Genomic DNA, 25,812 nt, shown 5'->3' with positions numbered 1-25,812 from the left:
GAGACTTCAAGCCCTGATTCTGCCACTTGCTCAGTGGGTGACCTTGGGTAATTTACTAGCCTTGCCAAGTGTCCATAAAATGGAGATGATTATTCTAACTTCCTTGCAGGGCAGGGTGAGGATTGAATGTGGTGAAGTGTGGAAACCATATTGCACAGGGCCTGGTACAGAGTAAGGACTCGGTAAGCACTGATTCCCTTTTTTACTTCCTTCTCTGTGGTATTCCACCTGTGTAGCTCATCTGGCATGTGGCTCACTACCTCTCTTCAATCTCTGTTCAAATGCCATCTCCACATAGAGGCCGGACACCGCATCTAAAATAACACCTTGTGCTCGCTTTGGCAGCGCATATACTAAAATTGGAATGATACAGAGAAGATTAGCATGGCCCCTGCGCAAGGATGACACACAAACTCGTGAAGCATTCCATATAAATAAAAAAATAAAATAATAGCCTATCACTCAATTTTTCTCCATAGAATTATTATTGTCTGATATTATATTACATATTTATATTTTATTTTGTTTAAAGTTTGTCATCTTCCCTGACCATTAGAATATAAATTCCATGAAGAAAGGGACTTTCTTTTGTTCACTGTCCAGCACATAATAAACTCTTAACAAACAAATGAATAAATAGAGGAAGGGAGTGAGGGAGGAAATCTACTAAAAACATTGAATTTTGGTTGTTTGCTTGTTTTTGAGACAGAGTCTCACTCTGTTGTCCAGGCTAGAGTGCTGTGGTGTCTGCCTAGCTCACAGCAACCTCAAACTCCTGGGCTCAAGCAATCCTGCTGCCTCAACCTCCCAAGTAGTTGGGACTACAGCCATTTACCACTATGCCTGGCTAATTTTTTCTATATATATTTTTAGTTGTCCAGCTAATTTGTTTCTATTTTTTTAGTAGAGATGGAGTCTCCCCTCTTGCTCAGGCTAGGCTTGAACTCCTGAGCTCAAATGATCCGCCTGCCTTGGCCTCCCAGAGTGCTAGGATTCCAGGTGTGAGCCACCGCGCCTGGCCCTGAGAACATTGCTGAAGCTGCTCCCTCTTCTCCCCTTGTCATATGTGGCCATTCTGGTTTGGTTATTTTGTTTTAAAGATATGAGAGGGCTGTATGAATTGGATCCAGTGAGACTTCTGAATTACTACATCAGTTAATCATTTTAATTCAACGTACTTGGATAATTTGCCTTAAATTCTCTCTCTTAAAATTTCATTAAGCTATACATTTATGGTTTGTCACCTTATGGGAATGAATATTAGACTCCAATCAAAACATTTACTTTAAAAAATAAATGACACCCGGAGCCCCTCTCATGGTTTATAATACCATTCTCCAATAAAAGGAACTAGGCCTGCTTAGAGGAATGGCTGATTCTAGGGCTGGGGAAGGAAATATACAAGATGAGCCTTGAGCATCTTATAGTTTCAGAAAGTAAGGAAGCGTTCAAAAAGCAAAATAATGGGAGTATGTCAAAGGGACATAGGAACCAACTGACAGAGCTTCCAATGGCTAAAGACATTTGAGCAACAAAATAAGTAATATAATATTGGATTATAAACCTAAGTATACAACAAAAGTCCATTAGTCCATACTGATATAAAGAAATGATTGAATAAATGAATGGGGACAGATAGATAAATCTCCTGTAGAGAAGAATTCCAAATAATTTATGTAGATACTCTGCCCTCAAGGAGGTAGAGTGTCACTCCCCGTTTCACTGTGGGCTGTACATACTGACTTCCTTGTAAAGAGTACAGTATGGAAAGAATGGGGAAAAGAGTAACTTTACAATGGAGAAACCTGGCAACACTGTCTCAGCCAGGTAATCAATGTTAACACTATAAGTCGTGTTAACAGTATGTACCATTGATAATGATGTGTTGAGAATGGCACTTTACCTCTGTGGTTTTCCTTCCCCAAACCTGTAACTTTTATCTAACCATGAGAAAAACATCAGACAAACCCCAGTTGAAAGACATTCTACAAAATACGTGACCAGTACTTCTCAAACATGTCAAGGTCATCGAAAACAAGCAAAGTCTGAGAATCTGGCACAACCAAGAGGAGCCAAAGGAGACACAGTGACTAAATGTAATGGCATCCTGGGTAGAATCTTGGATCTTGGAACAGAAAAAGGTCATTAGATAAAAATTAAGGTACCCCAAATAAAGTATGGACTTTAATTAATGATAATGTATCAATACTGATTCATTAGTGTAGCAGATGTACCACAGTAATTTTAGCAATAGGAGAAACTGGGGCAGGATAAACAAGTATTCTCTGTAATATTTTTGGAACTTTTCTGTAAGTCTAAAGCTAGTCTAAAATAAAAGTATATTTTCTTTATTTTGGTAAGGCTAGTCAAGTGAAGCAGTGGGAAGGAAGAAGGAACAAAGGAATCTATAACTGTGATCAATTAGTTGTAAACAACACTGCACTCATTTTTTAAAATAAAAATATATATATTTAAAATATATTTTATTTTAAAAAATGAAAAGTGTTTATAACTACCTTAACTGGAAAAAAAGAGAGAGAAAGAGAGAGAACATATTATTTCACCTAAAATTTTTTTCTCCAGGACTTTCCATTGGAAAAAATATCAGTAGAAAAGAAAAGAAGGCTGGGAGCGGAGGCTCACACCTGTAATCCTAGCACTCTTGGAGGCCGAGGCAGGCGGATCATTTGAGCTCAGGAGTTCGAGACCAGCCTGACCCCAGTGAGACCTTGTCTCTACTAAAAAAAAAATAGAAAGAAATTAGCTGGACAACTAAAAATATATTGAAAAAAATTAGCCGGGCATGGTGGTGCATGCTTGTAGTCCCAGATACTCAGGAGGCTGAGGCAGAAGAATTGCATGAGCCCAGGAGTTTGAGGTTGCTGTGAGCTAGGCTGATACCACAGCACTCACTCTAGCCTGGGCAACAAAGTGAGACTCTGTCTCAAAAAAAAAAAAAAAAAAAAAAAGGAAAAAGTCTTATTCTTTCATCCAGTCAAACCCTCAAGAAAGTATTCCCTTGGCTTCAACTTCCTGTCCTTGGTAATAAAAATATTATTTTCCTTTTGGTATAGGGAAGACATCTTTCACATGGGAATTTCATCTCCTGCTTTTAAGAGACAGAATGAAGGTCAGAGTGATCTACTTGTGCTGCTTTTTAAGTGCCTTTAATTCAAAATAGTCGATATGCCAGAGCAGTATATTTTGGAGTAGCATATTCTTAACTCCTTCAAAAGCAAGCTCAAGTCCCCTGGGTCTCATGAGGGGAGGTAGTTGAGTCATCAGCCTTGAGTAATAGGAGCTGACAGAGCCAGCTTAAGGTGGTCTTACTGGATGTGTGTGGATGTGGGATTTTCATGCCCAGAGCTAAGGGGTAATAACCGTAGATATTGGGGAATGGGATTTGAGAAATAACCATTCAGCTGCAGGGAGGAGATGAAACAAAGGCTACCCTCAAGGCCTTGTCCATCTCAAGCTGCCAAATTGCCCTATGACTCTGGGACCATGGTGGGCACAGAAAGCAGGAGTCAGCAATTCTGAAGCATAAAAGCAGAAAGGCATTGAATGTTTGGATGGAGTGCCAGGACCCAAAAAGAATGCCTCTTTGTCTGCGTGCCATCTATGCCAAAGCAAAACACATTTATCAGCATCTCCTTGAAACTACAAGGGAGAGTCTAAAAAGTTTAAGCAACAAAACAGGGTAAATGGACATTAATTGTTCATTATCATCATTACTAATTCAAGAAGGTATAAAGTATTGCTAATCTCTTTACTTGGTGAGCTGATTTTATTATTTTTATTTTACTAAACATAAATATGTGTAAAGGCTTAGTCCTCCTAAACACATTTTTCCACCTACTTTTATGAGAATAAATGTTTCATGTCTTTCAACCATACATTCCCATGGTGGTTTTCAGCTTTTGATTGTCATGGAGGAGGGTGGGGTAGGGCATTAATGGATACGTGGCTCAAGTCCTTGGAATTTGAGCCACTGCATATGGTAGTGCACAAATAATGGGATTTACACAATCTGACAGTGAGGGGCTTGGTCATTTTTAGCTGCATTTTATTGTCTTTAAGAAAACACAAATATATTGCTCTTCCCCCTTTACTCCATAGAAGGATGGAAAAAACGATGGGTGGAATCCAAGCATCAGATGGATTATGGTAAATTTCAGCTCACTGCAGGAAAATTTTATGGAGACAAAGAAAAAGATCAAGGTAAATATGGGAACTCAGAAATATGCCAATTGGAAACATTCTGACTTTTATACAATTGTTTTTGTCCACGGTCACCAATTCATTTCTCTTTCTTAAAACAAAAAATTTGTAAATGGAAAAGAACAAACTTGCCACAAAAATAATATGTCCATTCATTGAATAACACCCCTTTAAAACCAAGCCCTTTCACACATTATCCCCATTGGTCTTCCTAACTACTTAGTAAGTGATTGCTATTATTTTCTCAGTTTTGCGGAGGAGGCTCAGAGAGGTAGAATTATTTGCCCAAGGCTATATACACGCAGCTGGCAGGAAATAGAGCTGAGATCTGATTCTGAGTCTGACTCCAGGGACTGTGTTCATTACTTCTAGACTCTGCTGCTTTCTCCAATCCCCTAGGATTTATCAAAGAGCACTCTGCACTTGAAGCAGAGGAAAGCACTGTATAATGTCCAAATACTGCTCTTCCTAGAGCAGCTTAGTGGGATGGAGAGTGGAGCAGATAGACCTAGGGCTAACTTACTCTCATGACTTACTAGTTGCATCATTTGGGCAAGTCTTTTTACTTCCCTGATACTAAATGGAGATAATAATCATCACCGGCCATGCTTATTGGACTGGGCTGTTGTAAGAGCCAAATATAATAATATTGTGGAGGAAGGGTAAGCTCTGAGGACAGGTTTTGCAGGCATCGGGGTTTTTTTTGTCTGAGAAAGCTTTTGTTCTATAAATAGACTCCATTGATTGTCCTCTGAAGTTATTTCCCATCTTCTCTCTCCTGGCTACTGTTATGAATCTAATTTTCATGTTTATTAAAGGAGAGAGTTATGAACTGGCTTGAGCATTTTCTTTCTTTATTTTTTCAGCATATTATGGGGGTACAAATGTTAAGGTTATGTACATTGCCCTTGCCCCCCCCACCTCAAGTCAGAGTTTCAAGTGTGTCCATCCCTCAGTTGGTGCGCATCACACTCATTATGTATGTATATACCCATCCCCTCCCCCTACACCTGCTGGACACCTGATAGATGTTATTCCTATATGTCCACTTAGGTGTTGATCTGTTAATACCAATTTGCTGGTGAGTACATGTGGTGCTTATTTTTCCATTCTCGGGATACTTCACTTAATAGAATGGGTTCCAGCTCTTGGCTTGAGCATCTTCAATCTCATTTAAATCTACTCTGGAAAACTTGTCTCCAGAGGAGAGAGAAGTGGAGACTAAGTGACCCACAGGATGCCTGTGCCGTGGTGACTCCGCAGTGAAGACAATCTGCCCAGCCACCCATCCCCTCTCAGTTTGATTTCCTTAGCTGGGCGTTGTGCTGCACTCCTGTAGTCCCAGCTACTCAGGAGGCTGAGGCAGGAGGATCACTTGAGTCCAGGAGTTAGAGGCTGCAGTGAGCTATGATGAAGCCACTGCACTCCACCTTGGGTAACAGAATGAGACCCTGTCTCAAAAACAACAACAACAACAACAAAAAGTTTGATTTCTTGGTTGTTGCTCCTCACACCTCATCCCACTCATGTTCATTGGATTCCCCATGGTTGTCTAGTAGGGGCCTGGGGTACAAATGAGACTCAGAGAGAGTGGGGAGATTGAATTGGGCTACATAGCAGGGACTCATAGTGGAGCAGAGACTCAAAGCTTGGTCTTTTGCCTATGACTTCAGTGCTCTTTCTCTTATAACTACTCCCTCCTCTGTGAAGTCTTCCCTGGCAACTCTAGCCTGCCTTGAGGTCTTTAGGGGAAGTAAATATGCTCTTTAAAATGTAGATAGCTCCTAACACAATGTCAGAAGACATGAAAGTGTTTACCATGGAGCCTGGTGTGCAATATATGCTCAGGAGACATGGTCTGCATCAGGACCTGTCATCCTTTTGTGTAATCTATGCCAGGTCCTGTTCCAGATGCTGGGAATATAAAGAAGTCCCTGTTCTTCAGGAGCTAAAAATTATTCAGAGAGATTGAAATAAACCTAGTTTCAGCAGAGTGAGACCCAGGGAAGTACAGAGAGCTGTGGGATCATGAAGGAAGGACTCTCACCAGACACAAATAATTACAGCCCCTTGCATTTTATGTTGACAATTTACAAAGTACTTCTTACATCTCTTACTCATTTGAGCTTCACCAAGAACCCTATGAAATAGGAATAATTATCCACATTTTGCTGATGAGGACCTGGCACTCAGAGAGTTAAAGTGCAGTCAGAGCCATACCAGTAAGCTGGGCAGCAGCATGGAATATTATAGAGATCATGGGTCTAGAAGCCAGGAGATTTGGCTTGCATGGCTGCCCTTTGTAATTATATGGTCTTGGAGTAATAACTTTCCCTCTCTGGAGCTTGGTTTCTTCACCTGTAAAGTAATGTGATTAGAACTGAAAGGCTCTGCGATCGCTTACAGCTCTGATACTCTCTGGATGAGAAAGTAAAGTCTTATGGTTGAGGATGAGGGCTCTGGAATTAGATGGACTGGTTGGGTGATCCTGGACAAGCGACATAACCTCAATGACTTCATGACAGAATGAGACATTCTCGGAGCCTCATGGGGTTATTAAAAGGATTAAGTATGGTAATACATGTGAATGAAATATTAATACATCGGTAAAGAGTAAGTGTTCAGTAAACATTAGCAGCAGTTATTATTTGATCTAAGAGGCAGTACTGTGCATGGCAGAGCCTCATTCCAGTCACCAAGCAGGCTTCAGAAAACAGGGCCTTGTCTTGTAAAGCTGCAGAATAGTATTCAAGTATCTCTCTCTCTTTTTTTTTAAGTAGAAACAGGGTCTGGCTCTTACTCAGGTTGATTTCAAGCTCCTGACCTTGAGCGATCCTCCTGCTTCAGCCTCCCAGAGTGCTAGGATTACAGGCTTGAGCCACTGCCCCCCCCCCCCCCCCCCCCGCCTCAAGTATCTCTTAAAAATCAGAGGTAGCAGCCCAGCGCAGTGGCTTTCGCCTGTAATCCTAGCACTCTGGGAGGCCGAGGCGGGCGGATTGCTCGAGGTCAGGAGCTTGAAACCAGCCTGAGCAAGAGCGAGACCCCATCTCTACTATAAATAGAAAGAAATTAATTGGCCAACTAATATATATAGAAAAAATTAGCCAGGCATGGTGGTGCATGCTTGTAGTCCCAGCTACTCGGGAGGCTGAGGCAGCAGGATGGCTTGAGCCCAGGAGTTTGAGGTTGCTGTGAGCTAGGCTGACACCACAGCACTCACTCTAGCCTGGGCAACAAAGCGAGACTTTGTCTCAAAAAAAAAAGAAAAGAAAATACCAGAGGTTGGTTAGGTTAAGTGCTCCGTTTCTCTGACCGCTTTTTGGGTATTTAACCCCGCAGACTCTCTGCTTTCTGCTCCCAGGTCTCCAGACCAGCGAAGATGCCAAGTTTTATGCCCTCTCAACCAGGTTTCCGCCGTTCAGCAATGAGAATGAGACCTTGGTGGTTCAGTTTTCAGTAAAACACGAGCAAGGCATTGATTGTGGTGGCGGGTATGTGAAACTCTTTCCTGCCACCCTGAACCAGGAGGATATGCATTCGGAATCCGAGTATTACATCATGTTTGGTAAGCTCGCTCATAGTAGTCGCTGTCAGCCCCACAAGGTCCTGATGAGAGCCACTATGGCTGTCGAAAATGTTCAGATCTCCTGGAAATACATGAAGGGTGAAAAGAAAGAAAGAAAGAAAGAAAGAAAGAGAGAGAGAGAGAGAGAGAGAGAGAGAGAGAGAGAGAGAGAGAGAGAGAAAGAAAGAAAGAAAGAAAGAAAGAAAGAAAGAAAGAAAGAAAGAAAGAAAGAAAGAAAGAAAGAAAGAAAGAAAGAAAGAAAGAAAATGTTCAGATGGACTCGGAACAGAAAATTTCTAGTGTGATAGCTGCCCCCTCTCCCCATGCAGTAGGACTCTTCAAAGACCTGAAGAAACTTAAATGTTAATATAAATAGATCAAAGAGGTGGGGAGGCACATGGAACAGTATTAACAAATCTACAGTACTGGGAGACATTGCCCAGTTCTCAGAAAAGGAGAAGGAGGTCAGAAACTATGTCACCACTCTCAAAGGTACCTGCTACAATAAGGCACAGTACTTGGCCTCAGTGAGAGAAAGGCACAGGAGGTCAGGGAAATGACTTTTATATTAAACATCTGTAATATGTCCAGGCTGTTGCATCTATAACCTAAATATCTAACTAGGTGGTCCACATCTTATTTAGCCCCAACTTTGAATTCATTTTCAACATTGTTGATATAAAACCAATAACAACAACAAACAATCTGCTACCAAAGCACGGATGAAGAATGTAGATTTTACTGATTGTTTTTGTACAAATTCAGAGGGAAGATTACACTACACATCATACAGCAAAACTCCCTTAAAATTCTTTCTTTTCCCAGGGAGCATCATATCTCTCTCTTCAAGCCCTTGCCAAAATCTTCCCCTTTAGCCTCTTTGCCTTTTTTCTGTCTGCATCCTCCCCACCCTTCTTTTTTTTATCTTTCAGTCTCTTTTTTATGTAGAACAATATATTTATAGTACTCTGAGTGTCTAAAATGTGTGTCTTTGCCTATCATTTTTTCTTCAGAATCTACTCTTCTCTCAGAGAGTTTATGTGTATATACATAATGTGGTGGTGATTGTAGGGAAATTGGAAATAATTTTTATTTTTATTTTTTTGAGACAGAGTCTCGCTTTGTTGCTCAGGCTAGAGTGAGTGCCGTGGCGTCAGCCTAGCTCACAGCAACCTCAAACTCCTGGGCTCAAGCAATCCTGCTGCCTCAGCTTCCCAAGTAGCTGGGACTACAGGCATGTGCCAGTATACCCAGCTAATTTTTTCTATATATATATTAGTTGGCCAATTAATTTCTTTCAATTTATAGTAGAGACGGCGTCTCGCTCTTGCTCAGGCTAGTTTCGAACTCCTGACCTCGAGCAGTCTGCCCGCCTCGGCCTCCCAGAGTGCTAGGATTACAGGTGTGAGCCACCGCACCCGGCTGGAAATAATTTTTAAAATGATTTTTTTCTTTCATATAAATAGTATTTATTTGATGCTCAAACAACCCAACAAGATTGGGCTATTAACATCTCTATTTTATAGATGATGAAATGGAGGCAAGAAATTTGCCCAAGGTAAGTAAGTGGAAAGCCAGAATTTGAACCCAGTCTGGCTCTAAAGCGTGTGCTTTTTCTACTCCACCCTTCTACCTTCAGGCATATGAATAATTTTTTAAAAGTCAGAATGAAAGACATACTTTTCTTTTTTGTAAACCACTATACGATCACAACGTGAAAGACATGCTTTTAAAATGATATTGGTGAGGTGCCATGAGATCACAGAAGATGGCATGATGCAGTCCAACTGGAAGCTTTTTGGAGGAGGTGTTGTTTGAAGAATGAGCTAGATTTGGCTGGGCACAGTGGCTCATGCCTGTAATCCTAGCACTCTGGGAGGCCAAGGCAGGAGGATTGCTTGAACTCAGGAGTTCAAGAACAACCTGAGCAAGAGCGAGACTCCATCTCTACTAAAAATAGAAAAAATTAGCCGAGCATGGTGGTGCACGCCTGTAGTCCCAGCTCCTCAGAGTCCAGGAGTTTGAGGTTGCTGTGAGCTAGGCTGATGCCACGGCACTCTAGCCCAGGTGACAGAGCAAGACTGTGTCTCAAAAAAAAAAAAAAAAAAAAAAAGAATGAGCTAGATTTGAATAGGTAGAGAAGGAGAGGAAGGAAGTGTAATGAGGGCAAAGGAAACTGCAAAAGTTCAGAGTTACAAAATTTGACATGGTTAGAGGTGAGACTAGTGTGGCTAGGGCATATTGCACATGCACACGTTTGTGTGTGTGTGTGTGTGTGTGTGTTTTGGGTAGTCAGACGACAATAACATGGGAGGTAAGGTTGAAAATTAGGTTAAAATCTTTTCCTGGACCTTTGGCAGGTAAAGCTTTCTGGCCCAGAGACACTGATCAACTCTAGAGTTCCCTCTAGAGTTTTCACGAAGCATAAAGGGCCTTAGGTTCTATTTCTAGATAGGCTTGGGTTTGAATCCCAGCAATGGGGCTTATTAGCTGTTTGCCCTTGGGCAGGCAAGCTGTTAACATTTCTGAGCTACAGTTTTCCCAGCTAAGAGTTGGGACAGTAACATCTACTTGTTGTGAGAATTAAATGACATGGTATAAAATCCCTGGCAAAAGAGGGGCTTCTGGTTGGGTGTGGTCAATGGCAGCCCAGGCAGGAGATTGGAGGGAGAGAAGAGAGTTGTGCCCACAACGGAAAGTCAGCTTCTCTCCTGGCTGTCCTCTCCGCAGGACTCTTTTTCTTCCAGGCTCTGGTAACCACTCCCTCTTGCCCCTTCAGGCTTAGGGGTGAGAGCCCACTGCTGCTAGCCCTACGCATAGCACCATACCTCATGTTTTCTCAATGTCCTGCCCCCACCTTTGCAAACAGTCCCTTTATTAAATCCTTCTCAAATAATCCTAAATTTAAGTGTGCCATCCTTTTCCTGCTGAGACCCTGATTAATACATAGGTTGAGTCTGTCTTGGGTCTTGGTTTCAGACCAGGCAAATTGTCTTAAAGTGATGTGAAATCATGCTTTGGGGTTTGATTTCCAGGACCCGACATCTGTGGCTTTGGGAACAACAAAGTACAGGTCATCCTTCATTACCAGGGGAAATACCATGAGAACAAAAAGACCATCAAGTGCAAGGTAAATGTGTGGGCTATTCTGTAGCCTAAGGCTGAGGATAAGCATTTTATATATGTTATCTCATTTAATCCTCACAAAAACCCAGTAAATACTATCATCTCCATTTTACAGATTAGAAAGTAGACCTAGAGAAGTGCTGTAAATTGCAAGAGTTCACAAAGGAGCAGCTGATCCAAAAGCCCAGGAAGTCATTTAATGTCCTCTCCTGGAACAGTGTTTGGCATGGCCCAGTTCCCACTGATAGATGACAGAGTGGAGCGGGGGTGGGTAGGGAGTGCTGGGCTTCGAAATGGGGGGGGGGGTTGGTTTTTCTCACTAACATCAAGTTAGAGAGACCTAGGTTTGCTAGAGGATAGTAGGTGGATTTTGTCAGCAATTCAATAGGCATTCATTCACCAAATGCTAACTCTGTGCTGGGCCTTGGGATGGGGAGAGCGTGGGTTCTGACATGGCCCCTGTCATGGCCCTAGACATGGCCTCTCACCTCATGGTAAGGGAAGGCAAGAGTCAAACAAAGGCAAGTGATACCTAGGATGATGAGGGTCGAGGGGAGAACCTCTACCCAACCTGGCGGCTTAGGAAATGTTTCCTAGAGAAGGTTTCCGCTGTGCTGAGTTTTGAAAGATGAGCATGACTTTGTCTTGTGAAGGAGTGTGAAAATTTTGAATTCTTAGAAGAGGTAATTGCAGGAGAAAAGTCAAGGTGACTTGAGAAAGAGGTTTGGCACTGCTGGAACACAAGGGAAAAGCAGGAAGTGAATCTAGAAAAGCCCATAGAGCCTGCGTCATTGGAGAACTTGTGTTCAGGCCCAAGGCCTTCCTTAGCAGGACTACACAGAGGGTGCACACACAGAGGCTCCCTGAGGTCCTCCTCTGGGGCAGGCCTCATGCTGGGAGCTGGAAGCACAACAGATAAAGTATAGATGACTCCTCCCATTGAGAAGCTCACAGTCCAGTAGGACAGACAGAAAAACAGACAAGATTAGAGAATGATCAGAGCTGTAGTGGAAAGAGGGGTGAAGGCTAAGGGAGACCAGAGGAGTGTGTACTAGAAGAATGAGAACCAGAATCCCTATAGGGTTAACGAGAGAAACAGGATGAGGAGTGTGCTAAACTATGTTTGTGAATATGTGTGTGGGGGTGGTATTCAGAGAACTGAGGGTCTGGTACATTTAATTGCTTGAGATCTAAAGATGTTCAATATGGAACTAAAATATACCCACATTCCCTTTATAGATCAATAAAGACACTCACCTATACACTCTGATCATTCGCCCCAATGCTACTTATGAGGTCAAAATTGACAACCAGAAAGTGGCAGCTGGGGGTCTGGAGGAAGACTGGGACTTCTTGCCTCCCAGGAAAATAAAAGACCCCTACGCCCGGAAACCAAGGAAATGGGATGAACGTCTGCAAATAGAGGATCCTGAAGATAAGAAACCCGAGGTCAGAGGTGTTTGGCTGGGAAGCAGGCGGGCTCTCAGCTGTGGAGGTAGGAGAGGGAGGCTGGGTTGATGTGCAGAGACTGGGGCCATCAATCCCTCAAGGAGGCATCCAGCTAAAAAATTAGCTGGGTGTGGTGTTGTATGCCTATAGTCTCAGCTACTTAAGAGGCTGAGGCAGGAGGATCACTTGAACCCAGGAATTGGAGGTTACAGTGAACTATGATTGCACCACTGCACTCCAGCCTGGGTGACAGAATGAAACTCTGTCTCTTAAAAAAATACAGAACATGGTGCCTGGTATATAGTAAGTCCTTAATATATAACCTTTATATGTTAATAATATACTGAATTTCAAATAATAGATTCATTAGAGTAACGAAAGTGGGAAATTGGGTTGGAGGAAAGACATTGCAGGCCCAGGAAACAGCAGGAGCAAAGGCACAACGGTTATGTGGAAAATAACATGGTTGTGTAAAGAAAGTGAAAGCAGCAGTTCAGTATTTTGGGAACATAAGGTTCAAGGTAGGGCACAGTAGGAGATGAGGTTGGAAAAGTCTGTTGGATCCAGCCAGGGAGAGTCTTACCTGCCACGTTGCTGCTGCACTGGTCAGAGCGGCATCAGCCTCTTGCAGCGGAGATGCTTGAGGTCAGGCAGGGGGCAGCATGGGACCCAGCAGCTGGAGTCCAGTCCCTAAAGAAAGGTCTGCAAGAGGCCGCAGCAGCCCAAGCATGTCTAGGGAGATTCAGCAAAGGACTCCAATCCCAGGGGAAGGGAGATATAGTTAGGGAATAGGCAGATGATCAGGAAAAGTGTCTGTCCTTTCAACACCGTGGAAAAAGAAGGTGCTAGGTTCCTGCTGGGCCCAGCAGGCAGGGTCAGGGCAGCAAGACTAACCATGGATCCACTACCCTCCTGGTGAGGACCATGTACCTGATATAGGCAGGGTTGGCTCAAGGCGGGGGAAGGGAAGAGGGTCAGAGAGGCTGCAGGCCTCTATGTCCCCTGCTGAGTAGACCAGGGGAAGATGGAAACTGATAAGACTGGCAGGGCTCTGTCAAGGCTACAGTTCCTGGGATAGGATGCTGATGGTCTGCTTAGGAATTGTAAAACAACTGGGACAGGCTAGCAACCAGGGAACTTTCCCAATCCCAATTGTGTTGAATGGCTGTGAGTTTGTTGGGCTAGGCATGGAAGCCATTGTTAGTCTGGTCAAATGGTCAGAACCAAGGTGAACTGCCAGGTTGACAGAACAAAGCCTTGGAGGCTCCATGGCAGTAGAAATATGAAAGTTGGGGTAGGTCGTTTGTGACTACGTGTAGAGTCTGTCTGGGGAAATAAGAGGGATCTAGGTACAAGAGAGGACTGATACATGTCTGGGAGCATCCTGGGATGCAAAGCAAGTCACCAAGAGGCCTCTTCAAGAAGGGGGACCTAGGGCAGAAGACCTGTTAAGACAATAGGGGCACATGATTGGTGGAAGGGTGAGGTCATAGACAAGGGAAATTCCATCTTATTTGAGCTTAATGTGCTCAAGGTCAGAGTGATAGTGAACCCAGAGGAGGGATCGGAGTTGCTTTAAAGCCTTTTTCTTTGCAGGATCCTGAGCTGGGCCTTCATACAGGTGAGGGTGAGAGGGCAGCAGGGGTAGGGAACCAGGTCTAGCAGGGGTAGGGAACCAGGTCCAGTTTCATTCCAGTCCACACATCTATCCTCATGAAAGAACATTTCATTTTAGGACTGGGAGGACTTTGAGTACATCCCAGACCCAGAGGCCAAGAAGCCGGATGACTGGAATGAGGCTATGGATGGGGAGTGGGAAGGGCCTCTGATATCAAACTCGAAGTATAAGGTGAGTGGGGGTCTCTCTTTCCAATGGGTGTTAGAAATAATATAGAAGTGACATATATTCTAATTTATAAAACAGAAGCTCTGAGATCCTGTGGTCATCTTCCCTCCCCTCCAACCCCCCAAACAAGACTGTAGCCTCATCTGAGCACTGCTCTCAGGGCTGTGCCTACTTGGGAAAGGGTGGGCTGGTAAAGGCCAATGCTGAGAGGTAGAGGCCAAGGAAGTCTGGGCCAGGGAGTTTGTCCAGAGCGGTGGAGAGCAGACAGTCACAGGAACATGGTCCAAACAGGAAACGGGTCTGGGGTCAGGAACTGGAAGTCTTAGAAGTGGGCCAGAAGGGGAAAGGGCCAAAGGTATTAGGGGATGGAGACATTTCTTCTTAAGGGCTAACTCCTGACCTCATGTTGGAAGCAAGAACTAAAGGAAATTAGCTGCCAAGTGATCCAGAGAGAAAACTGACTGAAACAAGCATGATTTTATTTGGCTAGTTTCCTATGCTACACACTAGGAAGAAAAGAGTCCCAAGAGCCAGGTACTTAGATGATATTCTCTGAGAAGCTACATTTTCTTAGCATTGTGAATGAGCTTGTGCAGAGGTGGCCAGGATCAGAATGGGTGCCTGCCACCTCATTTGGCTCCCTCTGGGTAGAAAGGAGAACTTGGAAGAGTCCGGTGCATTAACTCAAAGAAAGGGAAAGTAGCTCCAGGAAACCTGCTCTGAATCTTTATGTCTAATACCTAACAGCCTTTGTAAATTGATTGGCCTTTCTGATTGCAGCAGATCAGGAAAATGAAAAAATACTAACACCATGTTCCCTCTTTGGTTCTTTGCTTAGGGACAATGGAAACCTCGGGTCATTGACAATCCCAATTACCAGGGAGAGTGGATTCATCCAGAAATAGACAACCCTAAATATAAGCCTGACCCCACCATTTGTCACTATTATAACATCAGTGTTCTTGGCCTGGACCTTTGGCAGGTAAAGCTCTCTGGGCTTAGAGCCACTGACCAATAGTCCCTCTAGTTTTCACAGAGTGGAATGAGCCCCAGGCTGGAAATCGCAAGATTTGAAGAAGTCTTGAACTTTCTAAGCCTCAAACTGCTCATCTCTAAAATGGAGTCAATCATATTCATCCTAATATAATCTTTTTTTTTTTTTTTTTGAGACAGAGTCTTGCTTTGTTGCCCAGGCTAGAGTGAGTGTCATGGCGTCAGCCTAGCTCATAGCAACCTCGAACTCCTGGGCTCAAGCAATCCTCCTGCCTCAGCCTGCCAAGTAGCTGGGACTACAGGCATGTGCCACCATGCCTGGCTAATTTTTTCTATATATATTAGTTGGCCAATTAATTTCTTTCTATTTATAGTAGAGACGGGGTCTCGCTCTTGCTCAGGCTAGTTTCGAACTCCTGACCTCGAGCAATCCGCCTGCCTCGGCCTCCCAGAGTGCTAGGATTACAGGTGTGAGCCACCTCGCCAGGCCCTAATATAATTATTATAGCTAAAATTTACTGAGTCGCTGTCATGTAGCAGTCAATATATTACTTTGCATATGCCATTTAATTTTCACTATGAAGCCTCCTATTTCTAAATGTGAAAAGGAGGCTCAGAAAAGTCAAATAATTTGCCTGAAAACATGCATCTGTTAAGGTAAGTAGAAAAGCTAGGATATGAGTGCAGGCCTTTTTAATGTCACCTTCAGGGTTGTAATACTTTATACTGCTTCTGCTGGTCCTACATGATTCTTGGGGGTGGTTCTGGGGATAAGGAGAAATGAGAGATGTAGTAAAACTCTGAAATATTAAAATCCCCAGACACATGTTAGGGGAGATTTCCCCAGCCATGATGACAGGTCCTGACCTAGCCTTCCTCTCTGCCAGTCATCTTTCCTCTGATTGGAAGCAAAAGAGGAGGGCCCAGATAGTCAGGCCTTTAGAAAGTTGCCCCCCCACCCACCACCCTCATATCTTCCTTTCCCAAGACTTGTTACTGAAGATGGGGAGGATTCTTCCCCAAATCAAGAGAAAAGAAAGTACCACAAGTGCAGGCCCCAAAGTGAAGAGGAGGGCCATGGGCCCTCCCAGGAGGCCACTAGAAACTAATCCACATAATCCTAGAAGAAGAATTCCCCTAGAGCAGAAGGGAATTTACTTTTGTTAAACACAGCCCTGGGGGCAATGCTTTACCTATATTACCTCCTTAATTCTCACAACTCTATAAAGTATTGTTGTCTCTCATTATTTTCCCATCTTACATTGGGGAGAATTGAGACTCAGAAAGGTCAAGTGATGTGCCCAAGAGCTATTGCATGGTAGAGACAGGATTCAAACACACTTCTGTCAGCCTCTAAAGCCCTTGCTGTAATGACTCTACCACTATACAACAGAGCCTCTGGAAACCACAGCTACTTGTCCTTGAGTGTGTCCTGGGAGTTCCCATGGCCATGGAAATCTCTGTCTCTGATCAATGATTTCTACAGTTTAGACTGGGACAGACACCCCCTATTTGAGATTTTCTTGGTTTATTTATATTTATATATTTCCTACTTTATTTATTTCTATGTTCTTGGTCTTTTTGCTCAAGGAGACCAAGATAGGAGTATAAGGAGGTCATGTACATAAATTACCAGGGGGCGGGTGTGGTGGGGAGGCGGGGTGAGGGATAACGGTTCAGGAGAAAAGGAAGGAAGAAGGAAGGGAAGGGAGGCAGGACACATTGTACCCTTCTTTCCTTCCTCTCTTATTTGAAGAACGTGGATACAATTTGCACAAGTTTGCATTGTTATCTTTTTTTTCAGTTGTCCCTTTTTAATACATAACAGGAAATTTCTACATCTTGCAAACATGTGTTATCATATAAATATGCCTAATCTAATTGTTTCCTTAATATGTTTTTTTCCTCACAGGAAAAAACTTAAGCTATCTTTGTTTATCTACAAAATTAAAAATTATCTGGCATTAATTGTTCCTCTTTAAACAGGCACACCTTTCTTTCATTCTTTCTTTTTTTTGAGACAGAGTCTCACTTTGTTGCCTGGGCTAGAGTGCCATGGCATCAGCCTAGCTCACAGCAACCTCAAACTCCTGGGCTCAAGCAATCCTCCTGCCTCAGCCTCCCGAGTAGCTGAGACTACAGGCATGCACCACCGTGCCTGGCTAAATTTTTTCTATATATTTTTAGTTGTCCAGCTAATTTCTTTCTATTTCTTTAGTAGAAATGAGGTCTTGCTCTTGCTGAGGCTGGTCTCAAACTCCAGACCTCTAGCAATCCTCTCGCCTCAGCCTCCCAGAGTGCTAGGATTACAGGTGTGAGCCACCGCACCCAGCCACAGGTACACCTTTCTATTTGAAGAATTTAAACCATGCCGGAGGAGTGCTTCTTAAACTTAACATTTCTGTGAATCACCAGGCTGTCTTATTAAAATATAGGTTCTGATCCAACAGTCTGGGATGAAGCCAAAGAGATTACATATCTTGTGGGGTTTGTTTATGTGTGTGTGTGTGATACATTTTGCACAATGGTCACATCACCCTTGCAGGCATCCTTTCCTTTTAACTTCTGAGTGGGTCTGGAACTCACAGGTCCTACTCCACGCCCCCAACTCAGCCAACTCATTCAGTTTACCACAGGGTCCCTGCACCATATTGGGAAAGCAAAATGACTCTCAACATGGAGATGAGTGGGAACTCCCTTTCCTGCCCTGCCCCAACCCTTAGTTTCCAGCCCTCAGATGCTCTGGGAGCCCAGTTGCCCTCCCTAACCTTCCTGGGTCCCAGCCTAGTGAGCCAGTTTACTATCTTGCCTAGTCCCTGACTTCTCTCGCTCCCTGTTCTGACACCTCCACACACAACCTCTTTACCCTTTTTGCCATAGGTGGAAGTGATTGCATTTTTAATTAGGACAGAGACTGGAAAGAGATTGCAGAGAAAAAAGAAAATTCTTCTCTTTGGAACTCTTTATGATCTTCAAAGGAATAGTAACACAAATTGCAATGAGTATAGCCTAGCCACAATGCAAAGCACATTGACATCCCTTACAGCAATGGTCTGTGCCACAGCCCTGGATGGCCAGGGGGGTAGGTCTTACCATCTCCATTTTACTGATGAGAAAACTGAGGGCTCAGAAAGGTGACTTAACCCTTTGCACTCACTCGCTTTTTTCTCATTATCCACTTGACATTATCCATACTCGACATCCAAGTGCAAAGGGTTAAACTTGTCAAGGTCCCATAGCTAATAAGTGCCCAAACCTATACCTTTTCCATTTTATGATCCAAGTGGGATAGCACAGGAGACCAGGTAACTTTCAGTGAATTAATTTTGAAAAATTCTTTAGGCCTTTAGGCTTAACAGTCTAACAAAGCTCTTTCTCATGTGTTATCTTCGCCTGATGATTGTATGAAGAAAGCAAGGAAAGTACATTTTCTTCCATTTTGCCATTTTGCAATGAAAACTTGTAAGCACAGAGAGGATATAAGGAGACCACAGTCACCAGTTAGGAAGCAGAACTGGCACCCTTACAACCCATGAGTTTAATGTTAAGGGGTATGGGGCAAAGGGCCACTGAAGAGAATGGAGAGATTAGGAACATTTCTCATGGAAGTAGGAAAAATGGGAAAGCCAACAAATGGGCAGTTCTCTAAGCAAGACTGCTAACAGCTCAAAAGAAAAAAAAGATCCCAAAGGTAAGAAAATATCTTAAAGTTTTGCATGGAATTTTATTTATTTTTTTGAGACAGGGTCTCACTGTGTTGCCTGGGCTAGCGTGCAGTGGTGTCCTTTATAGCTCATTGCAACGTCAAACTCCTGGGCTCCAGCAATTTTCCTGCCTCAGCCTCCTGAGTAGCTGGGACTACAGTTGTACACTAATTTTTCTATTTTTTTGGTAGATAATGGGTCTCGCTCTTGCTCAAGCTGGTCTTGAACTCCTGACCTTAAGTAATCCTCCCTCCTTGGCCTCCCAGAGTGCTAGGATTACAGGTGTGAGCCACCACGGCTGGCCAGAGTGATTGAAGTTTCTTCACAGCCCTCTAAAATAGTTCAGAGGCTTGAGATGCACAGAATCTTGGGAAACACCAAATGAACTTCTTTCTGGAGTACGTCATCTAGGGCAGTACAGCATTCTGTACCCTCTGTATTATTAATAACCTTTGTATTTCCTTGCCTAACCTCAATTATTGATTAAAATCTCTGGGCCTGTGGCCTGGGGATGTGCATTTAGCAAGGATCCCCAAGTGACTTTTAAGCCCTTCAACATTTAGATACCTAGTCCTAATAATCCCATTGTTTTCATTTCAACAGGTAAAGTCAGGCAGCATCTTTGACAATTTCCTTCTTACAAATGATGAAGAGTTTGCTAAAGACGTTGGAAATAAGACTTGGGGAGCAAGAAAGGTAAGAGATTCCCCCACTCTGGATTCCAGATGTCTGACTCTCCAGTTATAATATTGTTCTTTGCATTTTAAAAATCAGCCTCATTGTCATTGTTTAATTTCTGGTGGCATGGCCCTGGGAGGTAGAGGAAAGAACTCACATTCCTTGGACATCTACAAATCTGTACTTCTGGCTCTACAAACACTTTCCAAAAGTTATCCCACTGAGCCATTAAAACAACCCAGTAAGACAGATATTTTTACCTCCAATTTCCAGATTCAGAGTATAAAGTGCCCAAAGTCACACGCAGCCTTCAAGTTGTTGAGTTAGAATTTGAACCCAGAACTCATGCTCCATTTGTGTTATCACACTGCCTGCTCATAGTGTGTTGATCTAGAAAGGAGGTACTGAGCCCATTTGTGATGGCTGGCTTAGAGAAAGGAGGAAGGTGATAATGCTGTTTACCAGCTCCCCTGACCTCCCAGAACTATTTTATGGGTGGAGTGATACTTGGGACAATGGCCTCATGATGATGACATTGTCTATCCAGACTTCCTGGTTCTGCAGGGAGGTCCATTCATGCAGGTTTGTGGCCAGTGCTTGATTACTCAGAGGCAGATTAAGCCTATGCTTAAAGTACCAGCAAAAGAACAGGTACCAAAACAATTTTTTTGAGAGAACCTTGACATTTAATATTTTTTTAAAAATTGAAGTAGTCATCATGGGAAAAAATTATTAGACTTTTTTGGTACTTTTTAGTCTGGTTTTATCTTGTTTTACTTTGGGTTTATCATCTGAAATCTTTTTTTTTTTTTTTTTTTCGAGACCTTGAGCAATCCACCCGCCTCCCCTCGCAGAGTGCTAGGATTACAGGCGTGAGCCACTGCCCCTGGCCTATCATCTGAAATCTTTGTTGAGGTACTATTACATATTAGTTAAGAGTTTTAGTTTTGGAGCTAGACTGCTTAGGTTTAAATCCAGGCTCCAGGCTCACATCTATAATCCTAGCACTCTGGGAAGCTGAGGCGAGCAGATTGCTCAAGGTCAGGAGTTCGAAACCAGCCTGAGCAAGAGCGAGACCCCGTCTCTACTATAAATAGAAAGAAATTAATTGGCCAACTAATATATATATAGAAAAAATTAGCGGGGCATGGTGGCGCATGCCTGTAGTCCCAGCTATTCGGGAGGTTGAAGAAGTATGATTGCTTGAGCCCAGGAGATTGAGGTTGCTGTGAGCTAGGCTGACGCCAAGGCACTCACTCTAGCCTGGGCAACAAAGTAAGACTCTGTCTCAAAAATAAATAAATAAATAAATAAATCCAGGCTCCATTATTTACTAGCTGAACTTGGACAAGTTATTGAACTTTTCTTCATCTATAAATTGGGAATAATTATATCATCTGCCTTTTAAGTTCCTGGCATATAGTAAGTGCTCAATACATGGTAGTTATTATTATCAAACCATACTTTCACTTGACAAATATTTGTTGAGTACCTGTTTAAAGCACTATTGTAGATGCTGGGGATATGGCAGTGAAATAAAATAAAGACATTTCTGTCCTCATAGGGCTTGCATTCAGTTTTGGGAGACCAATAAGAAATGTATAAAGAAGTCCAAATCTCAGATCTGTCAGATAGAAAGTGGTACAAGTAACACTGATTTCACATGGCTGTGAGGAATACACATAATGTGTACTGATCGTCTAGCACTGTGGTTAGCAATGCAGTGGGCATTCAATCAATGTCTGATGAATCAGAACCAATTTTATTTATGAGCAAATTACAAACACACACACATTTCTATTCTGAAAATGTTTATGTAAATAAACACCATCCCAGAAATCCTTAAGACCATGGCAAGAGGCCCGATATTTCTAAAGTGGGCTGACTTTGTTTATACCATCTGTAAATTACTTTGAAATTCACATCCTAAATAGGACCTGGAGAAGCAATGGAGAGAACTATATGAAGAAATTGAAAAAAGAAAGCAGGAAGAAGAGGCCAAGAAGAAAAAGGAAAAGGAGGAGGAAGAGAAAGATGACATCTGGGGAATTGAAGAAGAGGGAAATGAAGAGGACCCTGCTGAGGAACCAGGAAATGACAGGCAGATGCAGGAAGATGATGCTGACAGAGCGTTTCCGGGTAAAAATGAAGAAGTCCTTATTGACCAGAAGGATGAACTGTAACTGGGAAAAAAATAGTTACCCTTACAGGGATAAAGTTCATGAGACTGGCACAATTTGGGGAGCAAAATAACTTGCTCTTTTTGAATAAGTTCTGTATTTTCATCCCAACTTCTTTGCTCTGTATGACTTGAGGAAAGCCACATTACATCTTGAAGCTTCTATTTCCTTATTAGTGGAAAGGGAGTGATAATTTCTATTTTATGAGGTTGTTGTAAAAATTAAATGAGCTAATATGTATAAAGTGCCTGAGATAAATATATAGTCAATAAATGGTAGCTATAACTGCTATTATTATCATGGTGTTTATTAGAAGTCTAATGCACTATCCAATGTGTCACAGAGCCACCTTCATAGTGTTTATTAAATTAGTTATTGGTAAATAAACTTCTGTATAAAGTTGATCCTCACTTTCAATTTATCCCAGTGCACCCAGGGATTTTATTTTGTTTAAATGTATGTATTACTTCGTATTTACTGAGCAGTGCTGATACTTGTACTTGTGTACAGATGTTTTCCTCCTGCAGATGTATCAAGCAGTTAAAAATAAAATCAGACTTCCTCTCTCTCTTTATATATATATATATATATTTTTTTTTTTTTTTTTTTTTTTAAGTAATAGGGCCTTGCTCTGAATGCAGTAGCATGATCATAGCTCACTGCAGCCTTGAACTCCTGGGCTCAAGTGATCCTCCTGCCTCAGCCTCCTGTGGGACTACAAGTGTACACCACCATATCCAGCTAATTTTTCTTATTTTTTGTAGAGATGAGATCTTGCTATGTTGGTCAGGCTGGTCATGAACTCCTTGCCTCAAGTGACCCTCCCATCTTGGCCTCCCAAAGTGCTAGGATTACAGGTGTGAGCCACCCCCCACCCCACAGCCAGATTTACGAAAGTCCTGCTTCTCTGCTATTTTGTACCCTAATTTTTAAATAATTGCCACTTGTTTGCAAGTTTACTGGTATCATATTTATTTTTCTATACCACCTGCTAATAAGATCATTATCAAGTCCATTCCTATAGTTTTTTACAGATTAGAAAGCACTTCACAGAAATTTGTGGAACTCCTACAATGTGCTCATTTAATCCTAATAGCAGCCATTATAGATGATACCATTATTATCTTCATTTTACAGATACAGAAACTGCTCAGAGCAGGTAAATACTTGCTCAGGGTCAAACGGCTAGTAAAGGGCAGGGCCAGTATCTGAACTTAAGTTCATCTGGTTTCAAAGTTTATCTTTCCACTGTACCTGGCTGTGGAATGGGTGAGCAAATATCTATTACTATTGAGTACATAGTGTAGGCAACATTCCACATGGGAGAAATATCTTTTTAAATATATATTTTTAAAACTGCATCCAAGGCCAGGCGCGGTGGCTCACGCCTGTAATCCTAGCTCTCTGGGAGGCTGAGGCGGGCGGATTGCTCAAGGTCAGGAGTTCAAAACCAGCCTGAGCAAGAGCGAGACCCTGTCTCTACTATAAATAGAAAGAAATTAATTGGCCAACTGATATATATATAAAAAATTAGCCGGGCATGGTGGCGCATGCCTGTAGTCCCAGCTACTCGGGAGGCTGAGGCAGAAGGGTCGCTCGAGCCCAGGAGTTTGAGGTTGCTGTGAGCTAGGCTGACGCCATGGCACTCACTCTAGCCTGGACAACAAAGCGAGACTCTGTCTCAAAAAAATAAAAAAATAAAATAAAAATAAAAAAAACTGCATCCAATAGCCAAGGATTCAAACCCACAGACATGGCAGTCATATCATTCAGTAAATGACAGGCCAGGGCTACAAATATGAATGTGGTGTATAGTAGGTGCTCAGTAAAAATTAGTTGCAAACATGAATAAAATTCTGCCTGGTGGTTTCAGGAAAGACTTCATGAAGGAAGTGACTTTTGAGCTAGATCTTAAAGAATGCATAAAAGTCTGCCCAGTGGAAAAGGGGATGTATGGACCAGATTTCAGAGTCAAAGAGCAGAGCACCCAGATGACAGGAAGTGGGGTGGTGAGATCAGCAAAGAGCAGCAAGAACTTCTTCCTTCTTTCAGATAGACTGGTACCTGATGTAGTTTCTGGACCTTATAATCTTTGGAATATTCTGTTTTGGAAAACTTGACTTTATACCTATTTCTATAACGTAAGAATCTTCCCATTGTGAAAAAGAGCAAGGCTTTAGATGCTGAGTCTAAACATTTTGTTTTGGGTTTGGAGAGCTGATGTATGGGATAATCTGTAGTTTAGGGATGCCAGTCTGATACTAGCATTCTTTACTATAAATGTCTGCTCTGATTGGACAGGTGTATGCTCTACCAATTGTTATAAATTTTCAGTATCACTAAATAGAGATACTGATTTTCATGCAGGATTTGGGGGAAAGATTAAACAATAAGGATCCATTTGAATATTTTTAAAAGCTGCTGCTCTCACCTTTGTTAAATTTTCTTTTGCCTTTTATTTTGATTGCTTGTGCACATGTTATTTCTGAAACTGGGATAATTTTAACAATAAAAAATTCATGCATAGTTTCATTCATTTTGCACACAGACTTTGAAATTTTTGTGTTTTTCTCAAGGACACATCTTTTGAACATCATCATTCTGCCACTGAACTATATTCCTCCAGATGATCTTATTAAAAAATTCTGATTATATATTTAATTTTCATAAGTAATAGGTGTTCAGTGTAAAACATTTGAAATTAAGATATGTATTAGAAAGTCAAAATTTCTTGTTATCCCCAAATCCAGAGACAACTGCACAATATTTATTGCATTTCCTTCCAGTTTTGTGTTCATTGTTTGTTTTTGTTTTGTTTTGTTTTTTGAGAGAAAGTCTCTCTCCGTCACCCAGGCTAGAATGCAGTGGTGTTATCATAGCTAACTGCAACCTCAAACTTGGTGTCATCATAGCTCACTGCAATCTCAAACTCCTGGGCTCAATCAATCCTCTTGCCTCAGCCTCCTGTGTAGCTGGGACTACAGGTGTGTGCCACCATGACTCCTAATTTTTCTATTTTTTGTAGATATGAGTCTCACTCTTGCTCAGGCTGGTCTTGAACTCCTGACCTGTAGTAATCCTCCTGCCTTGGTCTCCCAAAGTTCTAGGATTACAGGTGAAAGCCACTGCTCCTAGCCCCTATATTTTTCTTTATAATTTTCCTTTTCACATTTATTATGTTTTTAATCCTTCTAGAGTCTACTCTTGTATAAGATGTAAAATTGTTGAAATGCAGTAGTTATACTATTCAAGCCTAAATATATCAGTTTTTGAGAGGGGGATATTAAAATCTTTAGTTACAATTATACATCTCTCTATTTTTCCTGCAGTTGTATATACTTTAAGACTGTATGACTAGAGAGATCTGTGTGTTTATCCTTTCTTTCTTTTTTTTTATTTTTTAAATATTTTTTTATTTTTATTAATTAAAAATTTTTTTTTACAAAATAAGAAAAAAAACCTTTAATTTTAAAAATAATAAAAGATTCTTTTACTTTTTCTTTTTCCCGATAAGGTGTACTTGCTATCTATGTCTTTTGTTTCTTTTATGAATATATAATGACTTTTCATATATCTTTTAAAACTGAAATTGCTCTTTGACAGGCATTAAGATTGCAACGCAGACTGGGTGCAGTGGCTCACCACGCCTGTAATCCTAGCACTCTGGGAGGCAGAGGGGGGAGGATTGCTCAAGGTCAGGAGTTTGAAACCAGCCTGAGCAAGAGCGAGACCCCGTCTCTACTATAAATAGAAAGAAATTAATTAGCCAGCTAAAAATATATAGAAAAAATGAGCCAGACATGGTGGCGCATGTCTGTAGTCCCAGCTACTCAGGAGGGTGAGGCAGAAGGATCGCTTGAGCCCAGGAGTTTGAGGTTGCTGTTAGCTAGGCTGACGCCATGGCACTCTAGCCCAGGCAACAGAGTGAGACTCTGCCTCAAAAAAAAAAAAAGATTGCAACTCAGTTCACCTTTGTCTGGTGTATCTTTTTCCTCTTTTTATTTTTAGTCTTTTTGTCTCTTTAAGTATGTCTCTTATAGTCAATTTATT

At 42.1% G+C, this 25,812-nt stretch overlaps 1 protein-coding gene and 1 non-coding gene across 2 annotated transcripts in view; both read left to right on the top strand.

Moving 5' to 3' along the window:
* The window catches only part of LOC105877546 (calreticulin-like), a 30,142-nt gene extending 8,377 nt beyond the window's left edge, over nucleotides 1–21,765 (top strand). The window contains exons 2-9 of the mRNA XM_076010219.1: nucleotides 4,120–4,221; nucleotides 7,583–7,786; nucleotides 10,822–10,916; nucleotides 12,152–12,361; nucleotides 14,097–14,210; nucleotides 15,046–15,189; nucleotides 19,508–19,600; nucleotides 21,517–21,765. Coding sequence (XP_075866334.1) covers nucleotides 4,120–4,221; nucleotides 7,583–7,786; nucleotides 10,822–10,916; nucleotides 12,152–12,361; nucleotides 14,097–14,210; nucleotides 15,046–15,189; nucleotides 19,508–19,600; nucleotides 21,517–21,765 — 1,211 coding nt within the window. The remainder of the gene's footprint in view (nucleotides 1–4,119; nucleotides 4,222–7,582; nucleotides 7,787–10,821; nucleotides 10,917–12,151; nucleotides 12,362–14,096; nucleotides 14,211–15,045; nucleotides 15,190–19,507; nucleotides 19,601–21,516) is intronic.
* On the top strand, nucleotides 330–436 carry LOC142869699 (U6 spliceosomal RNA). The gene has a single exon (XR_012918273.1). It is a non-coding gene; the product is annotated as a U6 spliceosomal RNA (small nuclear RNA).
* Nucleotides 21,766–25,812: the final 4,047 nt, after the last annotated feature.

This window comes from Microcebus murinus, chromosome 2, assembly GCF_040939455.1.
Source record: "Microcebus murinus isolate Inina chromosome 2, M.murinus_Inina_mat1.0, whole genome shotgun sequence".
NCBI classification, from domain to species: domain Eukaryota; kingdom Metazoa; phylum Chordata; class Mammalia; order Primates; family Cheirogaleidae; genus Microcebus; species Microcebus murinus.
The sequence above is the reverse complement of the archived record's forward strand: the minus strand, read 5'-3'. Positions and strand labels throughout refer to the sequence as shown.